The 22,522-nt window shown below is 39.3% G+C and overlaps 1 protein-coding gene across 1 annotated transcript in view; it reads left to right on the forward strand.

Annotated features, from left to right (window-relative positions):
• Positions 1-22,522, forward strand: part of NEB (nebulin) — a 211,255-nt gene that overhangs the window by 8,122 nt on the left and 180,611 nt on the right. Inside the window, exons 6-22 of the mRNA XM_068968129.1 lie at positions 368-472; positions 1,367-1,471; positions 6,962-7,066; positions 10,378-10,482; positions 11,135-11,242; positions 14,005-14,121; positions 15,958-16,062; positions 16,152-16,259; positions 16,357-16,461; positions 16,876-16,974; positions 18,241-18,345; positions 19,407-19,514; positions 19,605-19,718; positions 20,875-20,976; positions 21,076-21,183; positions 21,273-21,377; positions 22,399-22,497. Coding sequence (XP_068824230.1) covers positions 368-472; positions 1,367-1,471; positions 6,962-7,066; positions 10,378-10,482; positions 11,135-11,242; positions 14,005-14,121; positions 15,958-16,062; positions 16,152-16,259; positions 16,357-16,461; positions 16,876-16,974; positions 18,241-18,345; positions 19,407-19,514; positions 19,605-19,718; positions 20,875-20,976; positions 21,076-21,183; positions 21,273-21,377; positions 22,399-22,497 — 1,803 coding nt within the window. The remainder of the gene's footprint in view (positions 1-367; positions 473-1,366; positions 1,472-6,961; positions 7,067-10,377; positions 10,483-11,134; positions 11,243-14,004; positions 14,122-15,957; positions 16,063-16,151; positions 16,260-16,356; positions 16,462-16,875; positions 16,975-18,240; positions 18,346-19,406; positions 19,515-19,604; positions 19,719-20,874; positions 20,977-21,075; positions 21,184-21,272; positions 21,378-22,398; positions 22,498-22,522) is intronic.

Genomic DNA, 22,522 nt, shown 5'->3' on the forward strand with positions numbered 1-22,522 from the left:
CAAACTTCAAATGTAAGCAACTAATTAAAAATATTTTTAAAATACCATCTAAGTCAAACACATCTACCATCCAAGTTCAGCCAATGACTGACAGGTTTCAACTTTTGAAAATAATCTATAGAGAATCAGAATCGTGATTCAGCTGACCAAATTAGACTTTTCAAGTGAAAGCTTACTAATGCAGGGAAAGGATCATGGGATGTCGACCTGGTCGACATTTCCGTAGTTGATGCTGGTGTCACTTCAGCACACTTCAGCCTTCACATGAGGACAACTTGAGTGTGGGTTACTCTTCCCCTTTGTGCTCTAAACCCGCATGCCTTTGGGGGAGACATCAAGCCACAGGTTCTCCGCTCTTTCTGTGCAGGTTTTATACAAGCAGAACTGGGAAGACACCAAGGATAAGTACCTGCTTCCTCCTGATGCCCCTGAACTTGTCCAGGCCATCAAGAACACAGCCATGTTCAGTAAGGTAGGGGCCTCTGCTCTGTTGCTACTTCTGTCTTCTTGTGTCCTCCCACCACATCACATAGAGGGGTACCTGTAAACTCTGCCTAATCTAAAATATGGTTCCCCAGCCATTTTGTGAGTAGCCTTGAGGCATGTGGGGCTGCGGGGATCAGGCTGGCTAAGAGGAACTGAGAAAAATGTTCCTGGGCCTAATGGAGGAGGGTCTGAACAACTGGGGAAGAGTGCATGAGGAAAACAAAGATGTGCCTGAGGGGACTTCCCTGGCAGTCCTGTGGTTAAGGCTTTGCCTTCCAGTGCAGCGGATGAGGGTTCGATCCCTGATTGGGGAGCTAAGATCCCACATGTCTCGGCCAAAAAGCCAAAAACATAAAACAGAAGCAATATTGCAACAAATTCAATAGAGACTTAAAAAAAATTGTTCACATTCCACCCCCTCCCCCAAAAAAAGATGCATATGAAAGCCAGTTCTGAGACCCACAAAGACTCACAAAGTGTACAGCCCGCACTATACGTCTGACATGCCTGGCTGTCACTCTTATTAAAAGTTTAATTTTTTCACTTGTATTAAAGGTTTATTAAAGGTTTAAACATGGAAATTATGCTAAGTGCTTCCTGGCTCCTTATACTTTCCTTAGTACTAGTTGCAGAAGGCAGGTAAAGTCAAAGATGAGATACAATGAGACACATCCACTCTGCGGTAAATAAGATATGTCAGAACAAGCCAGGTAAGCTATTGATAAATATGACTTAGATTGAATGGAATCTGTGGATTCCACTTACCTTTGCTGTCCCTCTGCCCTGGGTTCTATATGCCGCTGATGGATGAATTCAGAAGTATATATTTCAAGTCAGTGTGTTCTCACATTCTCATAACTTTCACTCTTCTCTGATTTAGAAACTATACACTGAAGACTGGGAAGCTGACAAAACTTTGTTTTATCCATATAACGATAGCCCGGAGCTGAGGAGGGTCGCCCAAGCCCAGAAAGCTCTTAGTGACGTAAGTGCAGTGCAGTGCGCACAGTTGGAGAGTGTGGGATCAGGACACCTTGAATTAGGACACACTTCTAGCCAGAAGTTCATTGCAACTCTTCATTTAAAAAGACTAAATGCTATTGGGACTTTCCTGGCAGTCCAGTGGTTAAGACTTTGTCTTCCAATGCAAGGGGTACAGGTTCAGTCTCTGCTCAGGGAGCTAAGATCCTGCATGCCTCATGGCCAACAACAACAAAAAAAAAAACATAAAACAGAATCAATATTGTAATGAATTCAAAAAAATACTTTTAAAACGTGGTCCACATCAAAAAAATCTTAAAAAAAAAAAGGATTAAGTGCTACTATTGCAGAGGAATATATTTCCAATTCTAATTTATGATGTCTAAACTAGATTTTATCATTTATATTAGATTTTATTTAGTCTCATGCTGTCTTCTTACTGGTGAGGAACCCAAGTCTAAGGTCACATTAGTAGTCTGTGGCAGAGCTCAGATCAAAAGCCTGTCTTGTGATCCAAGACCAATGTTTTTTCTGCTAGAACATGTGTCCTCCCATCACCTTGGCTGGAGTTAAGTTTCTCTGTGACAATAGAGTGGCATTAAAAAAAAAACAAAACTTTTTGGGATTGTAGCCACTTCCTGAATGTATTGCGTGAACAATGTTCTGAAGGATTTTGATTTGCTGTCCTAATTGTAAGTCTGAACTGTGGTAGTCCCCTTCTTCTGCACAGGGATCTGACTACATACTTGTCCAAACATCTTAGTGTGATTACTTCACAAAGAGTGCCTCCCATAGAGCGTATGTAGGGGATATTTTAGAGTTAGTTTAAAAAAAAATCAGCAGCCCTACTGGCCAGAATTTTAGTATCCTAGACTTTGAAAACTTTGTTAGAATAACTTAAAAGGAGTAATAGAATCCTTAGTGTTGAAGGCAGCAGCAGAGACCCCAACTTCAGCCTTGTTTTGAGTAGCCCTTGTTTTGAGGTACTTTATTTCTTGATGCCTTGATCTGCTAGAGGCCATATTGAAAATAATACTGTTCTAGTCTTCAGGGAAACTGTATTATAGAATGAGACGTTTATTCTCTTATATTCAATAGACCCTGAACCTCTTACATTCAGTATGGACTTAAGTCACTTGGCATTTTGAGACTCATCAGGATTTACTTCCAGTGCATCTTAGAATCCCATCTTGTCCTGATTATACCCATCTTGTCTAGTTACACATATGAATATGAGTTATACATACTCATTTGAAGGTATCTCCAACTTTTGAGGTCTGTTCCTTTTAGTTCCTATCATTTGATATCGACTAAGTTTAACAGACATATTTCTATCCTAATTTTCATATAACCGAGGAAAATATAACATATAATACTAACCTTCTATAGGGTAAGCTAGAAAATAAGCATAACAAAATTTTACAGCCATTAGTAAAAGTCATCAGTTTTAATGTGTGGGGACCTTCTGCTTCTCTTTTAAGATGAGCTTTTTGGCTTTGTATCTCATGAATAAACAATGTTGTGTGTGGCCTTTATCAAATGATCAATAATTTTTTAATTAGAAGACCATTATGCATGCATACCTGGCAGGATGAAAAAGTACAAGAAATTTTCATCCTTTCTCCTGAGAATTTAAAAATCAGACTGGTAAGATGAAAGAGATATATACTAACAACAAGAGAAAAATTTTTTTAAACCTGCAAACTCTACAGTGTGATATTTGCTAAGACAGGAATATGTGAATAATGAGATAAAGCTGTGTGGAGGTGGTGATCCAGAGGGAATAAGGGAGTAAGTAGTGATGAAAAGTAAAGGCATTTTGTGGAGAGAGAGTGCTGGACAAAGGGACATACATGATGTGAGTCTGGAGTTTTAGGAGACAAAGAGAGTGAATGCTTCTTGTGATAAACCATAATGGAAAAGAATGTATATATGTGCATAACTGGGTAACTTTGCTATACAGCAGAATTTGGCACAACATTGTAAATCAACTATACTTTGATTAAAATAATTTAAAAAAAGAAAAATGAATGCTCTGGGTGCTGAGTTAGGCAGGCACTTGTAATAAACAGGTAGCAGGACCTTGAAAATCAGAGAAAATAACTTTGATATGATGTCTCTCATTGCCTACCATATCATAAGATTCTGGAGAGGAAAATAACATGATAAAAGTAGAATCTGAAGAAATTTTGATGGACCATATGGTGGATTGAGACTAGAAAACATCATGATTTATAGAATACTATTTTAGTAATATAGACAAATTGGGATGATGGAGACAAAGGAGAGGAAGAAAGGAATCTGAAGGTAATAAATGTTTTAAAGTGTTAATGACATTTAGATATTGGAGACAAAGGTGAGAAAGGAAATATCCATGAGTTTGTGACAAAGTTCTGGTAGTCTAGGCGAACAGGGGTACAGGTGGTAACAATGCATTAGTGAAAAGAGAAATAGAGTCGATATAATGGAAGAAATATTCAGATCAAGGCATTTGCACAGGTGTGAGATCAGTACAAGATATTAATATTTGAGAGTCAAATAATTTTTAAAATGTGACAGCTGCAGACGGTGGATGGCCAAGGACAGAGTTCCGGAGGACACCTGCTCTTAGGACACCTGGGTGGGGTCCAGGAGAAGATGGAACCAATGAGCAGAGAAATTGAAGGGGAACCTGGAAATACTATGTCATGCAAACCTAGGGAGAGGTTTCCAAGAAGGCATTTAATCACCAGATGTCTCCTCTTACCCATAAAAGGGAGAGATGAAGGGTCACCTCCATGCCGCTCTAGTGCTATGGACTTTGAACAATCAGAGTTGACCACATTTTTTTTTTATATATATCTCAATAGAAGACATAATAAAGAGGGACATATAATAATGAAGTAGAGTCTTTCTTTTCTTGCCTCAGAAAGACTTGGCAGTTGAGATATGGCTTTTATTTTTGTGCTAGACCAAGTATTAGGTTACCAGCATGCCTATTAATACTGTTGCCAGCACCACGGGCATCTAGTTATTAGGCACAGAGCCCCAAGCAAGCTGTTGTCCACCGAACCTGCCACTGGCTAAGCTTGTGGATTTTGAGCTAAGGGTTTGGTTTCAGAGACTCCCTCTCCTTTTGTCCCTCCTAACCCAACTTATCATGTTTTTCTAATTACCTAGGTAGAGACAAAATACTTTGCAAAAACCAAGAGTCTTTAAGTTGATCCAGAGTACTGAATTCTAACTAGACAGAATTCTGAGCAAAGGTTCTTGAGAAACTAGGACTTCTAGATCTGAATTCTCAGAAAACTCTTGACAGGATGTCATACTTAATAAGCATTCCTCCTAGTAGAATGTTGCTTCCTCCTTAAGGGCTTAGCCAGTCACAGAAAATACAGGTTGCCCTATGCCTAAAGTAAGTCCTCCCTTATTTAAAAGAAAGTAAACCATGGAATTATTAATAATACAAATACATTTTAAAATCTGTCTTTTGTGTCCCAATTGATTTAATTTGTGAAAGCATTTGTTATAGGCATTAGGTAGATATTATTAGAATAAGATATAGTTAGATTATGGCTCAATGGGTAAAGAATTCGCCTGCAATGCCGGAGACGCCGAAGACACAGGTTTGATCCCTGGGCCATGAAGGACCCCTAGCGAAGGAAATGGCAACCCACTCCAGTATTCTTGCCTAAAAAAATCCCATGGACAGAGGAGCCTGGCAGGCTATAGCCCATGGGGTCTCAAAGAGTTGGACACAACTTAGTGACTAAGCATACTCACAGACTTGGTTAAAGTATGAAGAAGATGATTGTGACTTTGGAACTATACAACCTCTTTATTTAAAAAAAAAAGATACAGCCACATGGAAGGAGAAATCACATATAGAAGTCTCACAGCTGAGTAGTAGAAGAATTGGGAGGAGAATTCTCCTCTTCAAACCTCCCCCGATGGCCTCAGTGTGTAAAACGCACACTCAGAAGTCAATTATTGAACCCTTGCTCCAGTCAGGTACTAGACAGGGAACAGGGTTCCCAAATGAGAGGTGTGTTTTCTGCCATGCCAGAGCTCACTGTCCAAGGAGGGACAGACATGTAAACAACCAGGTACAGTGTCATCTGATTTGTCATCTGATTTTTTTTTTTAAAGGAGATAAGGGTAGTGGAGTGAGATCCTAGGAGAAGGTCATGAAGACAAAGACTCAAGAGGGAAAACTGTGCCTGTCTTGGGACGTGGAGAATGAGTAGCAGCTGGCAGGCAGATGGGGAGAGGGTGGAGTTGGGGCTTCCAGGGAAAGGGAACAGCGTGTCTGAGATTCAGTGAAAGGACTTCATGTGTCTGGGGATCAGTGAATAGTTCTTATTGTTGGAAGTAGGGGTCAAGACTGGTGGAAGAAAAAGAGGAGTCAGTAGTGAAGGGGAAAAAAAAAAAGAGCAGGAGCCAAAGGGATGCATAATGAATAGACGTGAGAGAGCTGTTGAAGCTATAACCAAAAAAAGGGTAACTGATAGAGGGAAAATTCAGGGCTATCAGGGAGCAGCACCCTGAGTGCAGGGCTTGAGCTCTGCCAGGAGTGTTCCCTCCAAACCATGCAGCTGGTGAAAGAAGCAGGGATGAGGAAAGATAGAAGTGTACAGCCTGTCTTTATGAAACAGGAAGCTGAGAGGAGTATGGAGCTGGTTGGAGGCCGTTGGGGTTTTAGATGAGCCACTGGGAGTAGCGACTGACCAGAGGCACAAAATGGGATATTCAAGCTTCAATAAAGGCAAAGTGGCAATTGGGTCCTGTAAATGTAGAGTACTCGGCACGGAGCGCCAAGCAAGTTGCTGTTCACAGGACACACCATGGGGCAGACACAGAAGTTTCAAGCTAATGGTTTGGGCTCAAGAGGCTGTCTCTCCCACCTCTGCACCTTCTTCTGGTGTCCTTTTTAACCCTGCTTATCTGGAGGATGGCATGGCAACCCACTGTAGTATTCTTGCCTGGAGAATCCCCATGGACAGAGGAGCCTGGTGGGCTGTAGTCCATGGAGTCGCAAAGAGTCAAACACGACTGAGCAACTAAGCAGCAGCATGCTGTTGTCCTGACAGAATCCACAGAGGTGTGTGACTTTCCTCAGCAGCACTCAGTATCCTGGACATTAAGGACAACCGAAGTGTGTGGCTGGCTTGATCCAGAGCGTGGAGAGTGTGTGAGCAGGTGTGATGTAAAGACAAGAGAATGGGAGGTGAAGATGCTGGTTAAGAGAATAATATTAGTTGTAAAGCATGGTGTGGAGACGAATGGAAGGGGATGGAACTAAGGCCAATAGTCTTAGAGAAGGAACACTCAAAGAAATTGAAATCGCTGGTAAAGCTGAGAGTAAGGGCCTCTAACATCCAAAAGGATAAATTATGGTACACTCAAATGTAAGACTTCAAATAAAGGGGAAAACAGTCTTTTCTTTTTTTTTTAATGCCAGTAAATGGAATGTGGGAAATAGATTCATGAGCATTCCTGTCTTTTGTTTTGCCAGATTACCTATAAAAAAGGTCTTGCTGAACAGAAAACTCAATTCACATCTCTGCCAGATCCTCCAGATATAGAATTTGCCAAGAAAGTAACCAATCAAGTGAGCAAGGTAAGTAAATAGGGCTGAGACACTCTCTCCCTTGAAAACTTTTACTGAATAATCCAACCATCAGAGAAAGTAATTAAGATAAACCTATAAACACAACACAAACACTAGGAGTATTTTTACCTATGTCCCTGAAAACTCTACAACACATCCATTGACACCATGGAACCATGTTAATAAATACTTGGTCATCTGGATGACTCAGGGATTGGTAGATGGGAAAGTGTGTTTTGAGAGCAGAATCCACATCCTGATGTCCTTTGACATTCTGACTTATGAGAAGGATACTAACAGCAACCAAGTAACCACAGATTTCCACAAAGACTCATTGTTTTCATTCAGCACAGACCCTGTAGAGTTTTATGCTCAGAATCAGACTTGGAGAAAATAAGAATGTATGAGTGCTCTCTCAGAGGCAGCTTGGTTAGACAGCCCTGAGCAGTGTACCTCATAATTTCCTAGGCCTGGCAGACAGCTTAGTCTGTCTATATTTAGTCTGGTAAACTAGCTCTGAGGAACGCAGCCCTGACAGGGAATGCAGAGAGACAGATGTTCAACTCATGAATAGATCCATGCTAAATTCCTATTTTAATTTGGCCCAAATCAGGCCACTTTCTCTTGGGATACTACTGCTTTTAAATACTTTCCTTTGCCCTTTGTGGAGTTGACTGTTAGTCTGGTTTGTGAATTTTGGTTGGACCTCAAGATTTCTGTCTCGTTTAAGTATTTTGGGGGAAGGTACATCTTTAGTAAAGGAGAAGGAAGAAAATTATGGATGATGAAGTCTGTTCAGCAATATTTTTTAGTGTCTGATATTGTAGATTACCTACTGGTGTGAACAAGGACTATTTGGGATAAAAGATCTAGTAAGTACAGTAAATTCTCACTGATAGGGATACCATGAGCCCGAAATTTTGCCCAGGCAGGGTTAAGCAGAAATTAACTTCAGAGCGAACTATTGACAAAGAGTTGGCCTCTTGAAAGTGTTGATATTGTAAATAAGATTGGAGAGAAGAACAACTTAATTCTTTTTTGGAAGAAAAATAAAAAACTGCTTTCAAGTATTCATTTAGAAAGAAAAATCTATTTTAAATTTTTATTAAAGGCATACTTTAAAAGAATCTTACTAATGCAGCATTCTTCTACCTCATTTGAGTATACAGAGTGAGTACTTAAAGATTCTTTTAAAAAATCTATTTTGAACTCCTCTATAACCAGTCTCTCTGCTAATGTAGGCTTGCCGGTTAGTCTAGAGCTGCGCTCTTAACAGAGTAGCTACCAGTCACATGTGCCTATTGAGTACTTACAATGTGAAGGTATGAATTGAGTCTATATGGATGAAATACCCCCTGGATCTTGGACACTTGTTGTGACAAAAGGAATGTAAAATAGTTCACTCATTATTTTATATTGATTATTGTGAGCTGACACTATTTGGCATCTATTGTATAAAGTAAAATAATATATTTTTATTAGACTTTTTACTTTTTATTGGAGTATGGCCAATTAACAATGTTATGACAATTTCAGGTGGACAGCAAAGGGACTCAGCCATACATATACATGTTTCCATTCTTTCCCAAACTCTCCTCCCTTCAGGCTGCCGCATAACATTAAGCAGAGTTCCATGTGCTATAAAGTAGATCCTTGCTGGTCATTAAAATTAATTTGCAACCTGTTCCTTTTTTATACTTTAAAGTATGGCTACTAGAAAATTTACCATGATGGCTTGCAATATATGCTTATTGGATTGCAACATTCGGTTGGATGCAGAGACATTATTGAGTACTTTGAAAGCATTGCTAGGGCTGAGTTGCTTTGTGGAATAACAGTATTAGCCAAGGGAAGGAGGGCTGTGGATGAAGGTCATCAGATTATCCACCATGGTGATAATTATTCACCCAGTCTTACCAGGTCTTATAGCCTCCAGTTCATATGTTAACATAATGAACACATATCTGTAATTGTCATATTGCTGTTCCATTCTGTTTACCAGCATTCGTGATTGTACCTTTCAGAATCAATTCTCTCACCTATGTCTTTGCCCAGAGTCATCAAGCGCATGCCAGCGCCTCCTCCTGGCTCAGTGCATTCTGTAGAGATATGTAGGCAGGCAGGGCTGTTTGTGTCCGCCACGCACACTGCGACTCCTGCAGGTGGAGTTCTGTGAGCAACACTGAGCTTCTTGAACTCCTTGAGTGTCTCTGCTTCCTTCTAGACTCACAATAAGAAAATGCAAGATTTCAGGTTGGAATTTCCAGCTGATACTAGGTCTGCAATTGAAAGGAGAAACTGGGATCTAGAAAGTTAACCTTTGAGAAGAAAGGATATAGGGCATTAGAGAGAGGGCTAGATTTCCTTAAACTTAAATTCACTGGCTCTGCATCTCTCTCACCCTTGGTACTTGTTCTTTAAAGGTATACCAGAAAACCACTTTCTTTTTTTTTTTTTTTTTGAGTATGGTGGGGGTATGCAAACACCTTGAGACCCACTGGTTATGTCTGTTGACGCATTCTATCAGCCAAGGTGGGGAAATTGCTCTAACCCATCTCTGACTCATGTCCAAAACTTGGGGTTGGCTGGATTAATTCCATTTCAAGAACATTCAAGCCAAAGTAGTAAAAAAAATCATGGACTAGGTTCAATTCAGTGTAATCAAACAAACATTTGTGAGGTAACTTCTGCATGCTGCATTTTGTGTTGGATTTTGAGGATACAAAAATGAAGAACATATAATTCCTCTCACCAAGGAGCCTCACGGTATAGGATTCAGGTAGTGTGGTGTTCGGGAGTTAATATGGGATAGCAGTTTAATTTTTTTATTGTTTGTCAGTTCTCATTAAAATTTTATAAGTCTACACCAGAAACTCTTATTAATTGGGCTACAAGCCAGATTTTGTTGTAGTGTTGCTGTCTGAATAACTAGGAGTTTCAGTAAAGCTCAGAAATTAATGGCTGAGTTCACCTGGCCTGAAAATCTGGGGTTGAGTGATTTTATTATATCAATAACCATGAATTACAGAAGGAAGATCTGACTCTCTCTTCCCTCAAACACCAGGGACCATCTGTGAGTTCTCTGTGAACTACATCCTTAAACTCAGCAAAGGGGAGACTGATATCTCTATCCCCTGCATCCAACTTTTTTTGTGGGATAAGTAACACTATACTAGAAGATTTGAAGACATCTATTAAGCACCCAGGAAGGGCCTGGCCAAGATATTTTTGAAAGCTGACCACTACCACTTAATTTGCTGCCTTATTTGTCAATTTCCAGATTTTGCTTGTCTTATTTTCTTTATTTTTTTCCATCCTAGCAAAAATACAAGGAAGACTATGAAAATAAAGTCAAAGGCAAATGGAGTGAGACACCTTGCTTTGAAATTGCAACCGCCAGAATGAACTCTCAAAACATCAGCACAGTAAGTAGGAAGGGATGTCCATCCAAGCCAGATGTCCTTGGGTTGAGAGGTTTATTCTTTCCTGTATGATGTCTAGCCACTTGCTGCTCCTGAAATGGTTCCAGAACATTTCAATCCAGACAACTCTTCCTGGGAGCAAGACCTGTGTAGGGTCCCTATTTAGAAAGAAATTCCACCATCTTTCCTTCCTTTTGCAAAGCATTGTTTTGATTGGATTCCATTATTCTTGCCTCATTTTTCATTGGAACAATATGGTTTCATGGTGAGTACAGATGAAAGAGGCCCTTTTTTGATTTGTTCTATGTCTGGGCACTCGAGCAGTACATTTATGAAACTGATTAATCTCTTCCCAGATCCCCTCCCTGGAAAACATTAAAAAACCTCTTTTTCTTTTTTCTTAAGTTCTCTGCCTCTGACCTTTGAAAGCTCCTTCTTTGAGGTTGTCTTCCAACCTATTATAACTGCTCCAAGTTTCTGTTAAGCTGCTAATGGCTTTTGAGATAGCACCATATTCTATAACTGTAATCTGACCCACAGAAGCTAAGAGGAGCATGGCTTTGGGTAATGTCTCCAAGTGGCCTCTGTCCTCCCATAGAAGACTTTTGCCTAATTGTTCCCACAGCAGTTCTCCAGCATGTTTCATGTCTTACAGAAAAAATACCAGGAAGACTTTGAGAATACGAAAGACCAGATCTACTTCGTGCAGACTGAAACCCCAGAGTACAAAGTGAATAAACAAGCTGGGGTGGCAGCTAGCAAGGTATGGGCACATCCTCTCATTTGTCTTGATCTAGTCTCAGTGTGGGGGAATTTCTTACAGCTCTTGCTTTTTTATATAATGGGGGGAAGAGGTTCTTATGGAAACAATAAGAAAATATTTGGGGGTTATCATAGGGCTACCAATTTTTTTTTAAAAATTGCCGTGTAGGAGAATTCACAATACTAAGCTACCATCTTTAGCATTTCATAGACTAAAGGACCTTTTGATACCCAGAAGTAGAAAGGACAAAAGAACTTCTCAAGAAAAGGTAACTGGCAGCATTCTTTGAATACAGACACTCTCACACTTGCAACTACCATTGTTTTCTATTTTCTTATTAACTAGTGAAAATCTGGTCACAGACAAGACGACGCATGAATCCATGGATTTGCTCATATAGTCTATAGAGTGACTTTGGTAACTAGTCTACTCCTAGGCATTCTAAAGGGGTCTTCCCTGGTGGCTCACGGGTAAAGAATCTGCCTGCAATGAAGGAGATATGGGTTCGATCCCTGGGTCGGGAAGATCCCCTGGAGGAGGAAATGGCAACCCACTCCAGTATTCTTTCCTGGGAAATCCATGGACAGAAGAGGCTGGTGGGCTACAGAGGGGCCCATAGGGTTGCAAAGTGTTGGACACAACTCAGCAACCAAACAGCAACAGGAGTTCTAAAGCACTAGAAAGAGCAATAACTTCATAGCCAATCAGATTTGATTATAAGCCTGGTGTTGGCTCTGCAGGAGGAGTGAAAGTAGGAAGATCATGTCACTTAGGAGACTATTTCAGGATCCGGGTGCAAGACAGTGATGTTTTGGACCAGGAGAGTAGCCTGGAAAGTGATGAGAAGTATTAAAAAATTAGAGCTGACCTGATTTGCTGAAGAGTTGAATATGGGATATGGGAGAAAAGTGTTGGTCTAAGCAACTAGATGGATAGGGTTTCTTTTTGTCAAGATAGGGAAGATGGTGGAAGGAGTAGGTAATTTCTTATTGGAGGGGAAACATGAGCTCAACTTCAGACATGTAAATTTTGAGATGCCTTTGAGAAATGTAAATGTCAAGTAGGCAGTTGATTATGTGAGTCTGCCATTTCAGGGGAGATATCTGGAACGTCTGTATAAATTTGGGCGTCAGTAGCATATGAATCATATTTAATGCATAAGACTGGAGGCCATCAAGGGAGCAAGTATAGAGAGAAAACTCTAAGGACTGGACTCTGGAGTGCTTCCTTGTGAAGACATCAGTAAGATGGGGTAGAAGCAAAGTTAGGTAAGAGTGATGTCTTGGGAAGCTGGTGAAAGGGGAAGGGAGGGAGTAATTGTGTCAAATGTTTCTGAAGTGGGTTTATCAATGAATGGTGTCTGGTGAACTTAATAAGAGCAATTTGGTTGAGTGTTTAGAAAGGGTTTGTGAGTGAATGAAAAGAGAGAAATAGAATAATATGAGTGTACTTGACTCCTGAGAAAAAAGAAGAGAAAGGAGTAGTAGCTGATGGATAAGTAGGTGAAGAGGGAATTTTTTTAGGTAAGAGGTGAAAATGCCATGTTTCTAGGCTGATAGAAAAATCAGGTGTAGAGGGAAAATGAGATCATGTTGAGGAGGGGAGGGAGAGTGGTTGGAGCATTGTCCTAGAGTAGGAAGGGGCAGGGACCTGGTGCTTAGGAGCAAGGGATGACTTTCCCTAAAATAGGAGAGGAAGCTGTGAATCCCAGATGCTGGTAGGGGATGGTAGGTCTGTGGAATTTCCTTTCTAGTTGTTTCCATTGGTCATAGAGAGAGATAATTCTACAAGAGGCTGTCTACATCCTCCATTTCTGAGGAACATCCTCTGTGAGTCCCCGACGTGGGCTGTAGGGGTGGTACATCTGTGTTTCAGTTGTGTATCTCCCACCTTTGGAGACCAAGGCAATTGTTTTCTGAGGTTCTTAAATATTGACGGATTATCTAGGGTTTCCAGAACATGTCTGTATTCTAAAATTATTTTGCTTGAAGAAATAAATGGCACTGGGGCTCATGGTCAAGGTTAGGATCTGTTTCTTTTTTCCTTCTTCTTCTTCCCTTTGGACATGCTCCTGAGGGGGGCTTTTGTGCCCTTACTTAAAGCTTCTGTTGGAGCTGGAATTAAAGGTGAAAAGTAGGGAGGGCAGAGGAAAAGATGAGGCTGTCACCGTATATCTAGCCCCTACCCCTTCCTCCTCCCATGCCTACATTAAATATACATGTGCTCACACACACAGTCACAGATGAGGCATAGAAGGCTAGATTGATGATGCTTCTAGCTTTTTCTTTAAACATGTGTTGGCAGATAGGCAGCTGGAGGTTAAGAGGTGAATGAGGGTTCTGGAGCAGCAGGTATCCAGGACATGATGCACTGTTGTTATTAAGATGTATACTTTCTTCTATTATTTCTCCCCCACCCCCCAGCTCTCCTTTTCCCCTCCTCCTTCCCCTCTTCCCTCCCTCTCTGAGGGCAGGGACCATATGTTACTGTTTCTTGAATCTGTCCCAGAACCAGGTGCATAATCAATGCCCTATGGATACTTTTGAATGAATAAATGATTGGAAGAAAATATATCCTGAAAATATATGCAGTTTCTCCACTGTTGTTATGAGTTACTATGAATATTTTGTTTACAAAATGTCAAGCTGCCTGGTTTCTGAAGAGAAAATTGATTCCTGGAGCGATGTCATAATATGTGTAAAAGAGAACGAGAACAAAAGTAACATAGAGAGTTACTTTACCACTTTATTTCACTCCCACAGGTAAAATACAAACAAGACTATGAAAAGAATAAAGGAAAAGCAGATTATAATGTACTTCCTGCTTCAGAAAACCCACTGCTCAGGCAGCTGAAGGCGGCGGGAGATGCCCTGAGTGATGTAAGTATATTCTTGTCAAAAGTGGGTTTTTTTAACCTGAGCTGCAAGAGGGATGAAATTTTTCTCCTTCTATAATGACTAAATGCAAATAGAACTTTGCAAATACTTGAAGGTTATGGGGTAGCAGTTTCCCTGGAGCTGTCTAACAGGAAGGTGTTAGTGTCTCTGAGTATGATATGTGTCAATTTGGGGAGCCTGTGGACTAGTTCAGTGGGCAGGGAAATCCTCATTTCCTTGGAACTCCAGGAGCCTGTGCCTTTGTGTGGGCAAAGAGGACCTTGGAGGAGTTTTGCTGTGATTCTGCTGGAGGCAGAAGGAGACTGAGAGGGGAGGACTAGCAGCTGGAGCCCTTGGTGCCCTACGCTTGTGCTCTTCAAGCCTGCTGCTGGAGAGAAGGGAAGTGTCCTGGATTTCACAGCTTCTCTCCCTAACCTCCACCACTTTCTACTCAGGTTTTGACTCCAGAAACCATCATTTGCAGAGAGCAAAACTGAAAACATGGCTCCCTAAGTCTTCACAGGAATTTCTAATAGTGGAATATTAAGAGCTTGCCTAATCCGCTGTTTTTCAACTACACTAGATAAGTGAGAACTGGCCTGGCATTAGAAGACTCACAGCTCAAGGCCACTTTGATTATGTATATAAAGAGACTGAACATACTGTCAGTTGAGTTTTCCCCTTTTGATTAGGTAGTGTTAAGTTTCCCAGTATTTGAGATTATGTGTGGGTTAGTTATCTTTGTCCCTTGGGTTAAATCAGCACCATAAATATGTGTACATGTGACTGAGGAGGGTGGGGTGAGTGATGTGGCAGGTAAGAGGACAGAAATGAATCTGTTCAAATAGCTCTACTGGGAAATCACTGCAAAGCACTGTTTCCTGAATGAAGGTCATCTTTATTGAACATAAAAACCCAAGTTCAAATCCATTTTGTTGAAAAAGACAACAATATCAAAATACTAAAAATGAACAACCTCAGTATGTGTATATATAACTGATTCCCTTTACTGTCCACCTGAAATTATCACAACATTGTTAATCGGCTATCAGTTCAGTTCAGTCGCTCAGTCGTGTCCGACTCTTTGTGACCCCATGAATCGCAGCACGCCAGGTCTCCTTGTCCGTCACCAACTCCCGGAGTTCACTCAGACTCGCGTCCATCGAGTCGGTGATGCCATCCAGCCATATAGTCCAAGATAAAATAAAGAGTTAAAATGAGCATGAAAAAAATGACAATGATCTGCTTTATCAGTTGGGCATTGTAAAATTCAGTAATGCTTAGAGCTGAGGATAAGTCTAGAAGAAGAGAAGGGTTGGTAGACTGTTTGTATGTACCTTATTTTTAAGATACACAGTCTGTTTATATAGTAGGAATCTTTCCTTGGTAGAAGGAGGAAGAGTGTGTATTTCCCTGTGTGCTAGGCTTTTTCCATGAAGGTTTGTTTTTTAAAAAATGAAAAAGTTACTGTTGCTCAGAATGTTCCTGTTTCTCAGGGCATCATTAGTGAAGAAAGAATATGTCAGTTGACAGGTAGAAAAGGCAGTAAGTCAGAAATACTCAAGCACGTCTGCAACTGAGGGTTTGGTCTGAGGCAATATATTGGTTTCTTAATTTTCTGGAGAATATTAAACATTTAGGCTTTATAATAATTGCTAATAGAAAAGGTTTAAATCATTCACGAGACCCCAATGTGTGATTGTTAGTTTTAAGACAGTTGACAGGTAATACCTTTTTTTCTTCTTCCTTTTTTGGTGTTGGAAAATACAAGTGCAATAATCATCAGCATGGGAGTGATAGGAACCTACTTTAATTGATTTTTTTTCTTTCCTTTAACAGAAACTATACAAAGAAAACTATGAAAAGACGAAGGCAAAGAGCATAAATTACTGTGAGACACCCAAATTTAAGCTTGATACAGTTCTGCACAACTTCAGCAGTGATGTAAGACCCCCCAACCCAGTCATTCCCTCTGTGAAAGCGAAGACCCATCATTTTGCCAATAAATAAATGATATATGTTTTGTCTTTCAGACTAAATATAAAGATTCCTACTTAAAGAATATTTTGGGACATTATGTAGGCAGCTACGAGGATCCGTATCATACACACTGCATGAAAGTCTCAGCTCAGAACAGTGATGTAAGTTCTAAGTCAGTTGTTTGACTTTCCAAATAGCACATTTTCAGGGCATGAGTAGAGTGGTTGCATCCTTATGTCTGATTTCTTTTTCTTGTAGAAAAACTACAAGGCAGAATATGAAGAGGACAGAGGCAAAGGCTTCTTCCCCCAGACCATAACTCAAGAATATGAAGCAATCAAAAAACTAGATCAGTGTAAAGATGTAAGTCTGTGGTATATACTATGAGCATTACCAATCTCCACAGTATCTAGTGGTCAAGATATTTTTACAAATTTGACACTTCTGCAAACAAATGTAAGCAGGAGACTGTAAGAAACACAATTTATTTTTTAATAGATATACTATTTTCCTTGTGGTCACCCATACGACCCAAGGGTTAAACCTAGCTCATTTTCCCAAAGAAAAGTAATCAGGAATCTGAAGACATGGGACAGTTTCCTATATAGATGTAAAAGCATCCCTCAAACTACAGTCTAATTAGAAAAAAAATATGTTTTATTTCCTACAACTTTTCTTTTCTTTGGGGGGGGATGGGGATATGCCAGCTTGGCCTATAGGCTAGCTCAGATTTTGACAAGTGATACTACACTAAACCTGATTTCTTTTCTCCCACAGCACACCTACAAAGTCCATCCAGATAAGACAAAATTCACTCAAGTTACTGACTCTCCTGTTCTGGTGCAAGCCCAAGTCAATTCCAAGCAGCTGAGTGATGTAAGTTCTCTTAAATATCCAAGAAATCCATTTTTAAGGGATGATATATCATAGCTCTGTACTTAAAATCCATTTATAAAAAAGGGTTTTTATCCTTGTCACGTTTATTTTAAAAAGACTACGTAAGTTTTAATGAGTTTAACTTGTATACATTTGTAATCACCTAAAATACTTAGTTACCTTGCATCTTCTTGGGTGGATAACAATTATAATAAGAGTTGTAGAAGAGAAACTAAATGTAGCTTAACGCACTGGAGAGCACTGATATTTGGGGGTCAGACAACAGTGAAAGTGAAAGTGTTAGTCGGTCAGTTGTGTCCAACTCTTTGCGACCCCATGGACTGTAGCCCGCCAGGCTCCTCTGTCCATGGAATTCTCCAGGCAAGAATACTGGAGTGGGTTGCCATTCCCTTCTCCAGGGCATCATCTCAACCCGGGGATTGAACCCAGGTCTCCTGCATTGCAGGCAGATTCTCTACTGTCTGAGCCACCAGGGAAAACTGGATTCAAATTTTAGCTCTGTCTTTTATGACCTGGGGGCCTAGGCAAACTGTTGAACCTCTCCATCCCTCACAGTTTCCTTTGATAATATATGCTTGTTTTGAAGATGAAATGAAAAGAAATATGTGCATGGTACGCATCCTGGCCCAGAGCAGGTATTCAGTACATCGGATTTCTCTCTCTTGTAGAAGTTTATTTTCGGGAAATGGAGTCTTTGAGATATGTTTTATCATATGAATTTTAAGTGTGAATTTTCAAATTTATGTTGAACTAAAAAAAAACATGAAAATAAAAATAACTTGAGTAGATTTATGGCCAGAAATGAAAGCTTCAGTTAGAGTATCCACAAACCATCATGCATGTGAGGGGACATAATCAGACTTGTTAGAAAATATTCTCCAGTGCGTGAGCAATGACAGCTGAGAAGAAAGGCTGACACTCTCCGAATCTACAGGACCAACTGTGATATTTAAGGAGGGAAGCTTGTGTCTATGGAAAGTGGCCACCTCCTTCCCTTAGGGTCCTACCATGGTGCCAGGTGTGATACGAGCATCAGTGACCCACCACACAGGTGCTGATAAGAAAGGTGGCCTACCCTCACTCTGGATTTCTCTTTTGATCGTGACAGCTCTGTCGGTTGTTATTTAACAAAATGTATTTTACATTTTATGAAATGTACTCCACGTGATTTTTTCTTTTGTGTTTTGTAACAGTTCTTCTGAATAGAGGACTAATTTGCTCATTCTTTCCCTCCCCCCTCCTCAGCTAAATTACAAAGCAAAACATGAAAACGAAAAGTTCAAGTGTCATATACCTCCAGATATGCCTGCCTTTATCCAGCACAAAGTCAATGCCTATAACCTGAGTGATGTGAGTTTCTCATGCACTATGCCTTCTGTCTTACTGACAACTGTGCTTTTACTTTTGAGCTGCCTCATTGAATAAACATTTCAGTGTTAAAGATGGGAATAAGGGTTAACGTTTATATTGTGTTCCCTCTGCCAGGGTAACTTTGAACTCCCCTTATAAAATGTGTGTAGCAATCTTGTAAGTAGCTTCACACAAGGAGACAATCTTAATATATTTTAGGCAACCCTCAAAATGTCACTGTTCGTGTATGTTTAATCTCAAATCTTAATGTTCTTTTAGCCATGTATTCTTTTATATTATACTATAATTTTCTTTCAGGACCTGATATTTAAGATACAGTTTGATTTCATTTATTTCTCAAGCCTATAATTTCCCTTATATCTCACAAACAATACTTATTTTTACATGTAAGAGAACTTGGCACTGACAAAGATACAGGGTATTCAGAAGGCATAAGTCCAGGTATCCATTGCTATTTTTCATTTCCAAACTTAATTTTATAGAAAAGTCAAGTTACCCATGAGGATTTCAATTTTTTCAACAATTCTATAAGTACTAAAATTATCAAGCATAAGTGAATATTATAATGATCTGTAAAATAACCTTTTCAGAGAACTTTGAGAGCAAATGAAAATGGTGCCTTTATATAATACTAAGTAAGTTAACTATAGATTACCTGTGCTAGTCTGTAAAATATTCGGTGTTAGGAATCAAATATTAGTATGATAACTAGAATGAAGTTAATGTAATGAAATATTCTCATGGTGAGCAGAGAAGCTTAATCTTGGAAAACAGCAAGATTCAGATTATTATTATTATTTAGATAATCAATTATCTAAAATTTTATTTATTATATATAATATATATTATTTATATTATATATTACATATGTTATAATATATATTATAATAATAATATTTAGATAATAAATTATCTAAAATTTCTTAAACAGTGAAAATGGTCTATTTTAAAGACAAACTATTGGGTTACCTTTAGTCTATAAAGTATGATAACATGCATATCACTTTTGCCTACTCCTGTGCTGAAATTTTTCTGTCCAGAATATTTATAAGCATGACTGGGAGAAGACCAAAGCTAAGAAGTTTGACATTAAGGTGGACGCCATTCCCCTGCTGGCAGCCAAAGCCAACACCAAGATCGCTAGTGATGTGAGTATGGCCTGGGCACCTGGGCAGGTAGGGGGGGCCTCGGCGATGCTTCCTGATGAGTGGGATCTCACTCGTGTGATGTCCTTGCAGGTGATGTACAAGAAAGACTATGAGAAAAGCAAAGGGAAGATGATTGGAGCTCTCAGTATTAATGACGACCCCAAGATGCTGCACTCTTTGAAGACGGCCAAAAACCAGAGTGATGTGAGTGCTTTTGTGAACCTGTCTTTAGATGTGGCTGTACTTACTTTTAATATAAGCTTGGATGAGACATTAGCCTAAATGAAATCTCAGATTCAGGATGACAAATCAAACATTAAAACCCAGCGGTAAAGAATGATTAACTTCCTCATTCTTATGATGTCTCTGTACTTTGAGACACCAGAGAGTATTGTAAAGCTTCCTTTAATCCCTTAATGCTTTCTGTTTTATTAGGAGGTAAATTATACTAACAATTTTCCTTATTGTTTTTTCTGGAAATGAGCTCAGTATCTCAGTATGTCTGAACATCTATTCATTCCATGCCATGACCAAACTCTAGGTACTTAACAAAAATATATACAGAAAAATAAAAGCCAAGAAGTGAGAAAACCAGGCTACAAAGTAGGGAAAACTCAATGAAGCTTAAGTATTTTAAGAATTTTATAAAATACTGATCTCATATTAAAGACTTAAAATATTTTATTAAAAATAAATTTTTATACAAAGATTGCTTTTCTAATTCATAGCAAAGAAGAAATATTACCTATTCTGTATCACTTATAACTATTACTGTCTTTATTGAGGATATTTTTTGGATTTATTTATGGAAGAATTAAAAGAGAATGTGAAGAACTGCATGATGCACTCAATAACACAGAAAAGTCATATTTCGTATATCACTGTTATAAAGTAAAATTTAGGTTTTAATGATAAAAGCCAGCTTCCAGAGGTATTGTAAGATGTGTTTTCGTCAAGTACTGAATGGAATACTTTTCTACGACTGTGCCTAAGTATCTAAACTCCACTTTATACCTTTTACAATATTTCATACCAATGCTTAAAAAATCATTTTCCTTCAAACACGTTCAAGTGGGAAAAAATATTTTAAGATATAAAGCTGCTTAGACAGCAGCATTGGTGAGCTGTGATTTATTCTGGCTGAGAAATATTAGGATAAGTACAATGAACATATTTATGGTTACTGCAGACTAGATCATAGAAGACAAGAGCCCCTACCATATTCATTCTGCTTTTCTGCTTTGTAGACAATAACTGCTGAAGAAATACAAAAATTTCCATTCCAGTAAAGTATATTCATAGACATGAATAGCTTCTATTCCATGAGATATATTCTTTTATTTTCTTTTTCCTTTGACAGAGATTATACAAGGAAAACTATGAGAAGACAAAGGCAAAGAGCATGAATTACTGTGAGACTCCCAAGTATCAACTTGATACCCTGCTGAAGAACTTCAGTGAGGTTCGAAAGGCCACGGTTACCTCTCGGGTTTGAGGGCTCTCCTCCTGTCTGATAAATAACTGTCTATTTGAGTTTGAAAACATATGTTTTCTTTTTCAGGCTAAATATAAAGATTCGTATGTACAGAATGTTTTGGGACATTATATAGGCAGTTTTGAGGACCCATATCGAGAACACTGCATGAAAGTTGCAGCTCAGAACAGTGACGTAAGTTTGAAGACAATTGTTCATGCTTCTCAGCAACATTCTTGGGGACAATAGAAATCAGGATCTATTTTTGTTCTTTCTCATTACAGAAAAATTACAAAGCAGAATATGAAGAAGATAAAGGGAAATGCTATTTCCCTCAGACAATAACACAAGAATACGAAGCAATCAAGAAGCTAGACCAGTGTAAAGATGTAAGTCAGTGGCCCTGAAGTTTTGAGATTGTGTTTGGCATTCTTGCCCCATCTAGTGGTCAGTTCAGCAGTTTAAATGCTAGCATCTAATGGTTCGCAGATGTTAAATTTTATTTTTTGGATAGAATTGAGGAGTGTAAAAATTACTATGAAGAAAACTATTTGTTACAAAATGATTTCATTCAGGTTTTATAAACCTTTATTTCCACTAGTCTGTATATACGTATATCTACACACATACATACATACACATGACTTTTGGGGAAAGAGTGAACATGGTGATTTGTAAGAGATAGGTGTGTATATTTTACATGATGGGCTGGCATGTGCCAGACACTGTCCTTGGTGCTAAGAAGGAATAGGGGACAAGTAGGGCTGCTTCTTGTTCAGTGTGCATCTGAGAAGGAGAGACAGACGATAAACAAAGAACATAGAAACTAGAAAGATCAGAAAACTAAAGTGATGCTATAGGGTTAAAATAGAATGATGTGGGTGATGGGGACTGGATGGATACCATAGGTTGGGTGGTCAAGGAAGGTCTAAGGCAAAGACTGTATAGCCGTGCCAAGACTCAGGGAAGAGCAGTGGGAAGAACAGCCTGAGAAGAGAGACACTCAGCATGTAAGGACTTCAAAGGATGAGGTAACTGACATATACCAGGGAAGGGACAGCAGTAGACGTAAAATGGTAGGAGATGAAGGAGGGAGGTGGATTCTGTAAGGGAGGGCTGGTAGGCCAATGTACACTTTACACTGAACTCGAGTCCAGTGATGAGCCATTGTAAGGCTTCCGCAGCTGGAGGCTAATCTGGTTGCTGAATTATGGCAGAGAAACCAGTTTGGAGGCAACTTCAGGAGAGAGGGAGATAGAGAAAGAGAGAGGAAGTGAGAATGCATCAATCAAGTTTTCAGAACAAATGCACTCTATTTTTGGCTGAAAACTTTGTACATGTTATTGTGTATATGAACAAGAATCTAAAGAAACATTATGAAATTTCATTAACAGACCTCTTCTTTTGTAGCATACCTACAAAGTTCATCCAGATAAGACCAAATTCACAGCTGTTACTGATACTCCTGTACTGTTGCAAGCCCAGCTCAACACAAAGCAGCTTAGTGATGTAAGTGCCCTGATTAATGCAAGTG

This window comes from Capricornis sumatraensis, chromosome 3 (genome assembly GCF_032405125.1).
Source record: "Capricornis sumatraensis isolate serow.1 chromosome 3, serow.2, whole genome shotgun sequence".
In the NCBI taxonomy this organism is placed as follows: Eukaryota; Metazoa; Chordata; class Mammalia; order Artiodactyla; family Bovidae; genus Capricornis; species Capricornis sumatraensis.